The sequence below is a fragment of the Protomyctophum bolini genome (assembly GCF_963924005.1).
Source record: "Protomyctophum bolini genome assembly, chromosome: 1".
Classification (NCBI taxonomy): domain Eukaryota; kingdom Metazoa; phylum Chordata; class Actinopteri; order Myctophiformes; family Myctophidae; genus Protomyctophum; species Protomyctophum bolini.
Window position 1 is genome coordinate 23,240,272 of NC_137862.1, and position 14,905 is coordinate 23,255,176.

A 14,905-nucleotide genomic window follows, 5' to 3' on the forward strand; every position below is an offset into this window, starting at 1 on the left:
GGGTAGGGGGGCAGTCGAAACACAGCCCGAAAGCCATACAACAAAAAAATTGTGTCAAAAACCATGTGACTTCCATTGGAAATGCATTGGGGCAAGATGTAAACAAACCCTTTGTTTACATCTACAGTAGCATCCAACAATGTCGTATGCTAGATCGAAAGGTGTACAACAAAATCGGGATCGGGAAGTGATAATATTGGACGGATTCTAGCGGACTCAAATGTTTTACTTAAGTAAAAGTATAAAAACTGCAATATAGAAATACTATGGAAAGTCCGGAATTCAAAATGTACAGAAGTACTGAAAGTAAAAGCACTTATTATGCAGAATGTGCCATTTAAAGTTTTCAAATGTATAAAAATATTTAAAAGATTGCAGATATACAAGCCCACAATGTGTTGCGATGAGACACATTATGATCAGATACTTTCAAATGGCCGTATAATGTCTAGAGCTGAAGTGGTATAATGTTTGTAATAATAATCAAAATCTACAAAGCAACTACTAACTAAAGTTGTCAAATAGATATAGTGGAGTAGCTATAAGTACAATATTTGGATCTGAGATGTAGTGGAGTAGAAGTAAAAGTATATGAAATTGGAAATACCCAAGTAATGTACGAATACCTCTAAAAGTACAGTAATTAAGTAAATGCACGTCGTATAGTTACTTCACCACCACTGTCAAATAGGAAGCAACCGCTGTGTTGTTGTACACCGTGCAGTAGCTTCTCAACCCAACGATAATATGTGCACTGATGGTGATGTAACATTATATGTACTGTATATAGATATATACTGTAGCAGAAGTTGTCATTGTAATTATATACAGGCTCAGAGCGGTTGACAACATTATAATAGAGCAGAGCCGACGCACAGCGAGGGATCAGAGCCCACTCATGTTTGAATCCATGAATAATGCATAATGGAGGAGGGGGAAGGGGGGAGGGGAGTAACATTGTGGAGGGGGTTTTTTTGTGATGAATTATGCTTTAAGGCCACCCATTGCTAGCAGTGGGATGAGAAGCTACAGGCCTGGAAGACTTTCTCGAGTGGATATTATGACTGTTACATTTTAGAATGTCATGGTGGTTGCGGCCAGTGGTGGAAAGTAAATGTACTGATGTACTGTACTTGAATACAATTTTGAGGTATTTGTACTTTACTTGAGTATTTACAATTTACAATACTTACTCCACAGATATAACTTTCTTGTGACCACCGCGCTCTGACTTATGGTGCGTTTCCAGCTTAAATCATCATCATCATTGTAGAATAGGTGAAGAGGTCGCAGGTTTTTTCTCTACATCACAGGACAAACGTTTGGGCTATCCAGCCTTCATGGGACACTGATGAAGGCTGGATAGCCCAAACGTTTGTCCTGTGATGTAGACAATACACCATTTGAAAGTATATTGTTGGTGTGTGCGACCTCTTCACCTACTCTACAATACTTAATCCACTACATCTTGAATCCAAATGTTGTACTTTTACTCCACTACATTAATTTGAAAACTGTAGTTACTATAGTTGCCTTGTAGATTTGGACTATTATTAAAACATACATTAACCACATCAGCCCTGTATATACATGAAAATAGCCGATAATGCGCACTGCAACCGTTATCAGTGCCCCCACTTTCCGTTGCTATGCTTTCGCCCATTACATCTCTAATTATCACACATGGCAACCATGGTCCATAACGCACTTCAGCGTTGCGCCACACTATTGAACGCTATTGACATTGTTCCCTACCATTTCTGCTATATTTGTCTTTTTTATTTTTTATTATTATAATTTTTCCCTAGACTACCAGTGACAAAGTAATAGAAATGATTCCTGGAAAGTTAGGATGCTATAACAGAAGCCATTATTCTCACATTAATAAAAGGAACTAAATTAAATTGAAATCGTGTCCAAAATGGCCGAACCTGCCTACCGATGATTTCATGGTAGACAGGTTTCTGAACTCTCCTCTGAGACAGGGTGAGCAGTCAATGATTATTATAATGTGCATTAGTGAGGACCAATTATATGAAGATTGGTCAAGTGGTCTTTTAAGTAAAAGCAGCCAATCAATAATGTAGAAATATTAGCCTTTACAAGTAAACGTCCGGCATTCAAAATGTACTAGAGTAAAAGTACAAAGGTATTGTCATCAAAATATCCTTAAAGTACCAAAAGTATGATGTAGATCAGGGGTCCCCAAACTTTTTCCTGTGAGGGCCACATAACTTTTCCCTTCTCTGATGGGGGCCGGCGTCAGTTTGTAACAGAAAAAGTGTGACGATCGCAGGGGTGCCAACGTAAACATTTTTTTCCCCCAGAAAGCCACACATATATAGCCACAAATATTAATAACCAGTGCACGTACTGTACATGCAGCACTACAGGGCTGCATAGTGCCAGGGTTTCCTGCACAATGTTGTTGGCATGGCGCTGCGCCATGCTTAAAATAAATCGCGCCATGCCAAGCTGTTTTTTTTTGAGGGGCCTAGTGAATCATGGTGTGTGTGTGTGTGTGTGTGTGTGTGTGTGTGTGTGTGTGTGTGTGTGTGTGATATGAAATGTACAGTACCTCCCCAGTGCCTCCCCAGTGTCTCCCCAGTGCCTCCCAGTGTCCCCCTTAGTGCCTCCCCAGTGCTTCCCCAGTGTCTCCCCAGTGCCTCCCAGTGTCTCCCCAGTGTCCCCCTGAGTGTCTCCCCAGTGCCTCCCCAGTGTCTCCCCAGTGCCTCCCAGTGTCCCTCCCCAGTGCCTCCCAGTGTCCCCCTGAGTGCCTCCCCAGTGTCTCCCCAGTGCCTCCCAGTGTCCCCCTGAGTGCCTCCCCAGTGTCTCCCCAGTGCCTCCCAGTGTCCCCCTGAATGCCTCCCCAGTGTCTCCCCAGTGTCCCCCCCGAGTGCCTCCCCAGTGCCTCCCCAGTGTCTCCCCAGTGCCTCCCCAGTGTCTCCCCAGTGCCTCCCCAGTGTCTCCCCAGTGCCTCCCCAGTGTCCCCCTGAGTGTCTCCCCAGTGCCTCCCCAGTGCCTCCCTGAGTGCCTCCCCAGTGCCTCCCCAGTGTCCCCTCAGTGTCTCCCCAGTGTCCCCCCAGTGCCTCCAAGTGTCCCCCCGAGTGCCTCCCCAGTGTCTCCCCAGTGCCTCCCCAGTGCCTCCCCAGTGTCTCCCCAGTGTCCCCCTGAGTGCCTCCCCAGTGCCTCCCCAGTGTCTCCCAGTGCCTCCCCAGTGCCTCCCGAGTGCCTCCCTGAGTACCTCCCCAGTGTCTCCCCAGTGCCTCCCCAGTGTCTCCTCAGTGTCCCCCAGTGTCCCCCCAGTGCCTCCCCAGTGTCTCCAATAGCAATACAAGAGCAATAATACAAATTAATCTTAATTTATTATTCTAATTATTTGCTCTCATCCAGTGCTAATGAAAAATAAAAATTAAATCCTATATTTTGGTTATTAAAAAAAAAGGAAAAAAAAAAACGTTTCTTTTTTTTTTTTTTTTTACCTTGAGGCAGGCGGGCCACATAAAATGACATGGCGGGCCGTATACGGCCCGCGGGCCGTAGTTTGGGGACCCCTGATGTAGATTGTCCCATTTCACAAGTTTTCACCACGAAAGATCGATTAATTACAAATAGCCAAAACATATAGCAGCTTAAGTTTTCAAATAATTGCAGTGAACTAAAAAAAAAAAAAAAAGAAAGTGTACATGTATACATCCCCTAGCAGTACATGTACACTTTTGACTTACTCTGTGACTTACTCTCCTCCACTGGTACTGTGTCTAACATGACTTACTCTGTGACTTACTCTCCTCCACTGGTACTGTGTCTAACATGACTTACTCTGTGACTTACTCTCCTCCACTGGTACTGTGTCTAACATGACTTACTCTGTGACTTACTCTCCTCCACTGGTACTGTGTCTAACATGACTTACTCTGTGACTTACTCTCCTCCACTGGTACTGTGTCTAACATGACTTACTCTGTGACTTACTCTCCTCCACTGGTACTGTGTCTAACATGACTTACTCTGTGACTTACTCTCCTCCACTGGTACTGTGACTTATTCTGTGACTTAGTCTCCTCCACTGGTACTGTGTCTAACATGACTTACTCTGTGACTTACTCTCCTCCACTGGTACTGTGACTTACTCTGTGACTTACTCTCCTCCACTGGTACTGTGACTTATTCTGTGACTTACTCTCCTCCACTGGTACTGTGTCTAACATGACTTACTCTGTGACTTACTCTCCTCCACTGGTACGGCACTGGCACTGTGTGAGCAGTTCTCTTCCCCCCTTCCCTTCATTTCTGCTTATAGACCTGATGCCGACTCTCTTTCAACAGTTTTCTGAAAAACCTATGTTGCTATATATCAGCAGAGCTCACGTCACTGACCCCAAATTATATGTATTTGGCCGCCGACCCCCAGAAGCAAAGATTTGAATTAAAAATGTTTGCTTTAAAATATATATATATATATATATATATATATATATATATATTCAATGATTTGCACACATTTAAACGATTTGCACTATAGGAGCTAGATCTGCAATTTTGAATAGCCAAAGAAATAAAAGGATACAGATGGGTTAGAGATAGGCAGTGGTCGAAGAAGTATACATTTATTTTAGTTTTACGTAAAAATATCATATGATATTTTTACAGTATACTGTTACAAGTAAAACGTAACGTAATATCAAATTGTACTTAACAGTATCAAACGTAGAAAGTCCCATTTGAGTTGACAAGTTATCATCATGTCTATAATGTATTAAAAAAATCTATATAAATTGTTCCTAAGTACAGTACTCAAGTAAATATACTTAGTTACTTTACACCACTGGAGACAGGACAATGAAGGGTGACTGGATGTTAGAAGAGATGACCCAGAGCAGAGAATCAAACCTACAACCTTGAACCTATACATGTAAGCATGCAGCAGTAAGAGTAGACATATGGTTTCTGTACTGGTTGATTGATTGATTGATTGATTGATTGATTCATTCATACATTCACACGAACGATTGGTTGATGTATTGATACATACAGACAGGTAGATTTAAACGATTGATTCATTCACACATGAATGAATGATTGGTTGATGTATTGATAGACAGACAGACAGACAGACAGACAGACAGACAGACAGACAAAATGCCACAAGAAGATAATCCAAACACCTCAGTTCAGTTCATGACCCAGAGCTTTTGTTTGCTGAAAATAAAGCTGATGCATCAAAGAATAAAAAGTGTACATACAGCACAAACATAAACATTAGCCCAACAGACAGGATTACAGGCTGCAGGGCTTAACTGTATACTTTGTTTATATGGCCATAACAGCCCGTTGGACAGAGCATGGTGACAGACAGTGAGAATATAATTATGTTGAATTACAATGATATCAGCATGTTTCCAACTCTGCCTGATATGCATGCCGTAGGCCTGACGATCCCCACTGGGTTTATAATAGGTTGGAACCTGCTCATATTGAATTAAAGAGTGTGTGCTCGTCCTGGCACATTGCATAATGCTAGAGAGAGAGAGAGAGAGAGAGAGAGAGAGAGAGAGAGAGAGAGAGAGAGAGAGAGAGAGAGAGAGAGAGAGAGAGAGAGAGAGAGAGAGAGAGAGAGAGAGAGAGAGAGGGAGAGAGAGAGAGGGAGAGGGAGAGGGAGAGAGGGGGGGGAGAGAGAGAGAGATATGGCAAGAGACAAAGAGATGAGAGTGTGTGCGTGTGTGTCTGTGAGAGATAGAGGGAGAAAGACAGAGAAAGAGAGAGAGAGGTGGGAACAGATGGAGGCAGAAAGTATACAAAAAAGCGACAGACAGACAGACAGACAGACAGACAGACAGACAGAAGCTGGAGGTGGAATACTGTACTTCTTCCTTGTGAGATAGAATCAACAACATAGTTGGTTGTGGCCTGCGGTGAAGGAACATGCCCTTATATTCTAGGGCACGTCATTTCATTTCCACATCACTTCTACTCCAGCTTCCACCAGCCTGGTCATCTGGTTTGCTGCTACACACATGGATGCCCAGATGTCGGGTGGAAACCTTGTGTCCCAATTTGTTTTTCTATTATTAATATTGAAACATTTAAAATAGTGAAAAATGAAAATAGATAATATGCAAGCTCATAAATCTGCTATTTTCACTACTTGTGTGCGTCATTCTTGTATGCATGAAGCAGGGCAGCAGGAAAATGGAGATACAATGTTTCTGACTGACAGCAATGGTATTTATAGCGGACTAGACCGTATGTAAACTGCTGAGGTGGTAATATCCCATTGCAGTTGGATCAATAGCTTTCAGATTTAGCTTTGACATATAACAAAGAATTAACAGACCATGAGTATTAATAGCCTAGCCCCTTATGGGTGGTCCAAACGAATGATTGAATCCTCTCTGTGGGGAGATATGGGTCAGGCAGATAAGAAACATGTATTGCCATATTTGAACTTTTTATGTTTTTCCTTTTGTAAACCTACTTCACCATACAAGAGTGTCACAAGAAAGTAGTGAACATCGCAGACTACAAGCTGACAATTTAGCTATAAACGAATGAATGAATGAATGAATGAATGAATCATAAGTAGGCTAATGTGTGACTGCTATAGGGCTCTATTGAATTAGAATCCTGAAAAGTGTTTTGATGCATGAGGTTTCACCCGACGATGTGAACATCCAACAAAATGGGAGAGGGGGCAGATGTTGGGGGGGGCGGGGGGTGGAGAGAGAGAGAGAAGATCTACAAGCTAAGGTGTCTCATGCCATGTATGGTTGATCTTGTAGATCTGCTATTTTCGCTATACTTTTGTGCGGCACTGTGCGGTGTGATAAAGTAGGACTACCCTATAAAGGGTATACATTTACAAAGGGAAAAAGCTAAACATGTGAAACACCGTCAGGAGATATACGAGGTCTCTGGCTGATACAAGGATCTTAGATAGACTGCCCACTGCCCAGTGGCTTGAAAGGAGCCGCGAGCCGCCCTGTGGCGGTGGCGTGTGCCCCAGATGTTGTCAGCGCACAGGGAGCTGTCACTTCAGCACCACCACGACCCTATAGTGATGAGGCGATGGAGTCGCGCTGCATGGCGTGGAAAATACAGCCAATGTCGCCTTCTAACTTGAATCTTACCCCATAGAATGACTATATTCATGGCTATTCATAGGTATTATATATATATATATATATATATATATATATATATATATATATATATAGTTCAACACAAAATTCAAAGGCGCATAAAGCCACAATAGGGGATTTAATTTTGTTGGCCATTTCCGAGGAGGCGACATTCCTATAGTTCTCTATAGGCTATACTGGTATAGTCCCCGTGGTCGAAATGGAAAAAGGAAGATAATAACGAACTTAAATGACATGAACCTGTAGATGGCGACGTACGCCCTTCAATCATTTATTTATTAATTTATTCGTATTTGGGGATTTTTAAGAATAGCACAAAACTTGATGTGGAGGAAACAGGGGGAGGATAAATACAAGAATGTAACAGTATGGGTAAGGTAAGAACTATGGCTCTAAAAGATATAGCCAGAGAGAGAGAGAGAGAGAGAGAGAGAGAGAGAGAGAGAGAGAGAGAGAGAGAGAGAGAGAGAGAGAGAGAGAGAGAGAGATAGAGAGAGATATGGAGAGAGAGAGAGAGAGAGAGAGAGAGAGAGAGGTTTTGCCATGAGGTGATTTTCGGGTCAGTGATGCATTAATAATCGTGCATAATAATAGCTTATATTACAGAGCTCATGCACACAGAGGAACTCACCTCTGTACATCTCCTCGCCTCGGTATATTCCAGTTATAAACCCTCAGCTAACAGTCTCCCTTCCTTATCTCTCCATCGTACGGATCCAATATTACAAGGCGATGATGAGAGGAGAGCAGGGGCGCTTCTTCACAAAATCCAACTTTTCTCCGAGGTCGTTAAATCCTCCCTCCATCCCCTGGAAGGAAACAACGAGCTCCTCCACGGGCGCAGAACGCAGCAGCAGCAGCAGCACGCTATAGCAGCAGTTATATGGTCAATTGGTCAGACCCACGGCGCGTTTTGGTGGCAGCAATACAACGAATGCTGCTGAACATTTGATTCCGTCATAAAGGCTATACTGTAGAGCTCCGGTCGCGTGAAATGTAGCACAGCAGCGGGAGACAACATGCAGATGCCACGGAGCGGTTCAGTCAGTCAGGGTGTGTGTGTGTGTGTGTGTGTGTGTGTGCGCGCGCGTGCGTGCGTGCGTGCGTGCGTAAAGGCGAGTGGATGGAGTGGGAGAGATGGCGATGGAACGGCGGAGGAACTGACTGAGAGATTCGACTCTAAACTAGGCTCATTTAAGCCGCGGGCGCTGCTGCCTTCAATGAGCACCTTGTACGCATGCACCTCCTGCTCCTCCTCCGCCTCTATGGTGTTAACACACGCGCGCGCTCACACACTTGCACATACACGCAGCGCGCGCACGTTCGCATGCACAGCGAGCAGACATTAAAGTATCGAGCAGAAAACTTGTCCGCATCTGTGGTTCTCAAAGTGGGGTGCGAACCCCCCCCCCCCCCCCCCCCCCCCAGGGTCCTTATTGAGGGGGTTCCCGGTGGTCCCCATCAAAATTTGTTAAATAGGCCGCCTATAGCATCAAATCGAAATCAGTTTAAGCGCCATATAGCGTACATTATTAGCCATTTGAAATAGCAGATTCACAAGCTCACAACACATCCACACAGTGGCCTGGCTATACTGAGATACTGTGAGATTGTAGATCTGCTATTTTCAAATAATCTTGAAGAATTGTAAACAATTTGGGACGTTTTTAAAACATTTAGCAAGAGCCCTGACGCCAAAATATGCTTCATATATGCTCAATAAATATATATTCTAAATTCACTCTAAGAGTTGTCCGACTGAAATAGCAAAGTGCTGAAAATTAAGAGTGTACCTTCCTGCCTGGTTCACAGTTTGTTTCTCTGTAGCCTATAGTTTAAAGCGTTGGTTGTCACGGAACTCAGTCACAAACACACGTTGTTTGCTGTCTGGCTTCTGTCGTTTGTTGTGTCAATCAACAAAATAGGTAACAGCTTGTCACTAAACCCTGCCCATTGAAGGGGTGTATTCAACACAACTTTCTCATTGGCAGGCCTATACATAACTGCATGGTCTTTATGCAGTGCGTCCAACTCTTCCTTCAAGGCTTTCTATCAGAAAAGGGTGTTCTGTTCCTTCTGGCAGAAAACATTTCTGATAAAAGTCTTTCTTTTTCATATACTATTAGGATTATTTCACCTAATAATAATACATTGCATTGCAGTCTGAGTAAACGGTGTCTTTTGGTACAATTGGGTTTCAGTTTCACACCTGTTGTCAAGCTACAGGTCTGCAAACATTTGACTCTGCAGCCTGCACCGGTTTACAATACTATCGATGCTACTTGAATTATTCAAGTAGCATCAACAATATTGTAACCAAAGAGAAATAGTGGTTCGCAAGCCATGTGTTGTACGGTATTCAAGTTGAATACTGTACACTAGTGGGTTGCGAAGCTGCAGTCACATAATCATTACGGACTTTTTTCCTATATACAGCTTTTGTCCCCACACGTCTCATATTTGCCATTGACAATGAAAGGAGAAATTGGTCATAGTGCCTCAAATATGTAAATCTGTGGCAACACAAACAATAAATGCCATTGACAATGAAGGGAAAATTTACATCATATGTAGACGAGCAAATCGCCTAACCAATCACATAAATTCAGTTGAGATGATGATGCATAATGATAAGAGTGCCCCTCACTTCACACGGGTGTGATTCTCTTTCTCTTTATCTTCAAATTAAAATTAGGCCCATTTTCTGTCCCTTTGTAATTACTTGCGCAAGCAGAGCGCGCAAGTAATCGTTTCGCTTGGTCTCTTCGAAGTGAAGCCAAGTTTTCTTCAACGGTAAATCTGTGCCTGGTTTGCTGGGACTAGTTACAACATTACGTCATCCTTGAGAGAGTACATGGTGTGTATATGACGTAATGTTACAAGTTACAAGTTACAACATTACGTCATATACACACCATGTACTCTCTCAAGGATGACGTAATGTTGTAACTAGTCCCAGCAAACCAGGCACAGATTTACCGTTGAAGAAAACTTGTCTTCACTTTTTGGAACCAAGTAACCACAGTATACTGCTAATCAAATTACAACTACTGTACATACTCTGTATGTAGTTGTAACTAGAACAACTACATACAGTCTGTGCCTGGTTTGCTGGGACTAGTTACAAGTTACAAGTTACAACATTACGTCATATACACACCATGTACTCTCTCAAGGATGACGTAATGTTGTAACTAGTCCCAGCAAACCAGGCACAGATTTACCGTTGAAGAAAACTTGTCTTCACTTTTTGGAACCAAGTAACCACAGTATACTGCTAATCAAATTACAACTACATCACTATCACTATAGTACAAAATGAAATACATTTAAAACAATTGACAATTTACAATAAGTAATAAAATAATTATACTGTATAATATATTTTAATTCAGTTTATATACCTTTTTTTTCATCACATATCAATGATTCATTTTTCTGTAAAAAAGTAGTTAGGTAGCAAATAGTTACATGTAATGATTATACATTTCAAACGTTCCTTCACAGAGATACTGAGATGTGATACTTTCCAGCGGTCGAAAGTACTTGCGCGCTCTGCTTGCGCACTAGTAGGCCATTTATGGCCTACTAGTGTGCAACAAGCAAGTATGCACTTGGCAGAGTGCAGTTCTAGTTTGTATCTGCGTTCACTGTGACCTTGTGGCAAGAATGTTAGGCGAAGTTCAGCACAGACATCATGCCAATCAGTCAAACTGAAGCCTTCCTGACAGACCCATTGGTCTGTCAGGAGGGCCTAGAATGGGTTCTTTCTCCTCAGACCAGAGCTTGGGCCGCTCTGAAATACATGGGTGCCATTTGGCATACATTTGGCTCTCAAATACAAATTTGAGAGCACTTGGTCATTCACCCTCCGTTATGCCCTGGACAGACTGACATGCAGAGATTTGGTGAGTTATAGAATGATGATTTATTATTTCACTATTCATCTATGTGTCCATCATGGTGCTTTGCAGTGCCAGGTTGTCAGTGGTGTGTAAATGTTACCCTGATATTGATCCCACATTTGACGGCTCATATCACTGTGCTGCTAATCTGCTTCAGCTCAAAACCTTCTTCATGCTGGAAACACATTTCTTATTCCTTTTTATCATCCATCATTTAAACTGACATCCCTCGATTCCCTCCCTCACACGCGGCTGCTGTTGGCCGTTTTAACTTTTGACAATCCATTGTTCTTTCCACACTTCAAAGACCTGCTAGATTTCCCTAATACTCAATATGACTATATTCTATAATCATCTGAACTGTTTCATTTCTTTGTCTAGTTTTGATTGATTAAATATCCCAACGTTCAAGTCAACTGAATCTACAGTTGATTTAATTGAACTAAAATGTATTTTTGGGGCCGTGATGGAGTCGTAATGCTCGATCTACTTCCACCGTAACATAATCCATAGGATTAAAGATGATCATTTCCAGAGGTTCTCAAACTATGGGTCCGAACCCAAAGTGGTATCTTTCTTCAGAAAGATACTGTTTTGTTTTAGAAAAGCATTTTCATTATGTATTAGCCGTAGGAGTACGTGCAGTGACAAATATCACCTGGCTTCTCTCCGCCGAACACGGACCATTATAGACGCTTGACAAAGTCAGATGTACCGTGTCGGATTCAAATACCCCAGACTGACTCCTCAGTGGTGAGCAGGCACTTTTACCACTGTGGCAACCAAGCGTCCCTCTTTGAGTGTCACTTTCAACTGTACATTTGTTCCTGAAATCACTGATTTTGGGCTCGGCTGACATGCTTGTGCCAAATGAGCTCTATAGGACCATTAGGACATCTGGAGTTGGCCTATTGATTAAGCACTTTCTTTTTTCTTTTTACAATTTTTTTATCCCACGATTTTGTAACCCATTTTCACCCGTGTCAATTATCTAATGTGATCCTGGGCTCTACACACCCTCCGCCAACCTAGTCCCCATATATGGGGGACATGGGGAGAGCAACGGACTTGAGTTTCCCTGGTTGGACGTAGCGGGTGGAAGGAACACGTTATTCCAACCAGTTACTTTCCCCTCTATCAGGCGCCCCGGCTGGCCAGGGGGAGGCAGTTTAGAGACCAGGATTACTGCATGTTTTTTGTGAGCGTACCTACCCTAGGGGACACGGGGAGAACATGCAAACTCCACACAGAAAGGCCCTTTCGCCAACCCCGTCTCGGGTATGGGCACTGATGACGCGGAGGAGGAGACACGCCGCCAGCACTCACAGCGTACCGAGCGGGAATCGAACCCAGGAACATCTAGCTGTGAGGCGACAGCACTACCGACTGTGCCACCGTGCCCCCGATTAAGCACTTTCAACCAGGCTCTACTCCACATAACTCTGGTCCTCACCCTATTCCTAAGGGAGACGCCAGCCACCTGTATACGCAATCTTATTTTCAGTCAATGTTTTGGTCATGTTTCTCAGTCCCTTCATGACGATAGGTGAGAGTATTGAACAAAGAATGCTCTGTATATCGAGAGCTTTGCCTTCTGGCTCAGCTCTCTCTTTGTCAGTCAGATACAGCGACTGTAATACAGCTCTCCTGTTATAGTCCAAATTATCTGAAAACCCACTCAGATCCCCTTTGTTGTGCTTCGAGATGAAAAGAGAAGTCCATTTTAAGCATGACAAACCTTTATTTTCAACCACCCATGTCAGCAAAAGTAAACACATGTATTATCTTGTACATTCATCATATGCAAAAACAAATGTACAACTTCAAATACAATGAATGTAACCCCAGTGTTGATCATTAGTAAATTAAATTAAAAACAAATGCAAACCATAGAGAAAAACAAGACTTCTGTTTTTGCAAAAATAAATACACAAACACACTGAAGGCTCATACCATAATGTATCAATGAAAATCTAGCGCAACGAGCTACACTGTACAATACAGTAGATTTCACAACAATCAATAGATTCTTCATTTTTTCTTCTGCGTTTCTGCTGAAGCAAGGTTTTCAAGGGAATATTTGCCATAATTCAGATTAATCTGGCAGAAATGCAATTCCATTTAGAGGCAATTCTAAATGTTTTAATGACATCGGTAAAAAAACAACAACTAATATTACCAATGGCTACTCAAGTCTGTTGCAAGAATAAAAGAGAAGTTGGTCAGACAGGCAGACAGACAGACAAACAGACAGGCTAAAAATTGTTCAGTAGCATAACCTATCAAGTACAACCACATAATGTGCCAATGACACTCACTCTCCCTTCCAACACATAAAAATAGTTATGCTGATTAGTCCACATAATGTGCCAATGACACTCACTCTCCCTTTCAACTCAGAAAAATATTAGTCAACATGCTGTAATTAGGCCGTTCATCATAACGTTGACTTTAAAGTCAACGTTATGTATTTGATATACATTGGAGTTATGTATAGGAACCCACTGAGTAAGAAACAAAAACAAAAGCACAATTGCAACATATTGGCTAGTACGTTTCCTCAATGATTCCCTCTTAACGGTTCCATTCCTCAACGGTTCTTATATATTCCATTTCCTACATATTCTATACATCACAGGATACAGGGAAACTCTGCAAGGGTTACTAGAGGGGGTTCCAAACACAGGCCTTACTGGTCTGTGACTCTAAGTGTACAAATGGAATCACATTTGGTTCCATTTGTACACAGAATTATGGTGGTCCATGAAATTAAACAGTTTGAGGACCACTAGTATTGTTGTATAGTAGACCTGAAGTCCACACACACCAGCTTTGACAGCTTTTGACACCAGTTCCGGAAATGGTTTCATCAAATGTGATGGAACCGATTCTAGTTCCTCAATGTTAGATCTTTTTCCGGCTCTTCGCCTAATTAGCAATATGTTTTTTCTTTTCTTTTTTTCTCCTCAATTGTAAGGCGTGCAAATGTAAGAAAGTCAAAAGCTTTTCACGCTAGTGGGGGAAATGGGCCCAACATAAATATTTCAATATCAAAGAGAGATAAAATAAAATAAAAGCATTTTGGCGCAAATGAGGAGGATCCATGTGTTGGTCTTTGATCCATGTGTGTGTGTGTGTGTGTGTGTGTGTGTGTGTGTGTGTGTGTGTGTGTGTGTGTGTGTGTGTGTGTGTACGCACGCGATTCAGTCCTTCACATGGCGTCAAAATGGAAGCGGTGAGCCTCTTGTCTCTTCTCCCGGTCGTCCGCTTTCTGAAACACACATGAGGTCCAAGGTCAATATGTGTCCTCCCTGACGCCCCCTAGAGGACACAACATGTCTGTCGGGTGATAAATGGACCTGCCAATAACATAATCAGTGGGGACTCCTACTATTTTTATAGCAGGCTGTCCACGCTAACACATTTGTACAGCTGTACTGTATCTCTGTATATTTTTGTAAAATGCGTTTGACTCCTAAAATAATGATATTAAGAAGAAATGTGATGAGGTATACTACACATATTATTTCATCATTATTTGAGCAAAATGTCATAATTTATTATTGTATTTGAAAAATGAACGGTTCGCATCTCGACACATTGTTGTTAGCTTGTAATAATAATGCAGAATTGTAGGCTAGGCTAGCACACGTGACTTTCTGTGTGTGTTAGTTGAACAAATGCAGCTTCTGTAAGAAGGAGAAGTGGAAACACTCGCATGAGCGCTTTAGGAAGTACGGTGCATGTTTCTCTCTCTCACACACACACACACATACTTGAAGCATGTCTAGGCATAATAATGCACACATATGCACGCACACGTGCACACGCGCACACGCACACACACACACACACACA

The 14,905-nt window shown here is 42.4% G+C and overlaps 2 protein-coding genes across 3 annotated transcripts in view; both read right to left on the reverse strand.

Annotated features, from left to right (window-relative positions):
* The window catches only part of neto2a (neuropilin (NRP) and tolloid (TLL)-like 2a), a 35,214-nt gene extending 27,023 nt beyond the window's left edge, over nt 1–8,191 (reverse strand). Inside the window, exon 1 of the mRNA XM_080765326.1 lies at nt 7,774–8,191. Within this exon, the coding sequence (XP_080621452.1) occupies nt 7,774–7,783 (10 nt within the window). The 5' untranslated portion in view covers nt 7,784–8,191. The remainder of the gene's footprint in view (nt 1–7,773) is intronic.
* Nucleotides 8,192–12,764: 4,573 nt separating this feature from the next.
* Nucleotides 12,765–14,905, reverse strand: part of itfg1 (integrin alpha FG-GAP repeat containing 1) — a 145,664-nt gene continuing 143,523 nt past the window's right edge. The window contains exons 18-19 of one of the 2 annotated variants that reach the window (XR_013963816.1): nt 13,492–14,318; nt 12,765–13,366 (exon numbers count right to left, since the gene is read on the reverse strand). Coding sequence is in view for 1 of the 2 variants with exons in the window: in XM_080759570.1 (XP_080615696.1) it covers nt 14,259–14,318 (60 nt within the window). In the remaining variant the exon portion in view is untranslated. Of the gene's footprint in view, nt 14,319–14,905 lie in introns of both variants that reach the window. The other variant, XM_080759570.1, reaches the window with a different exon arrangement.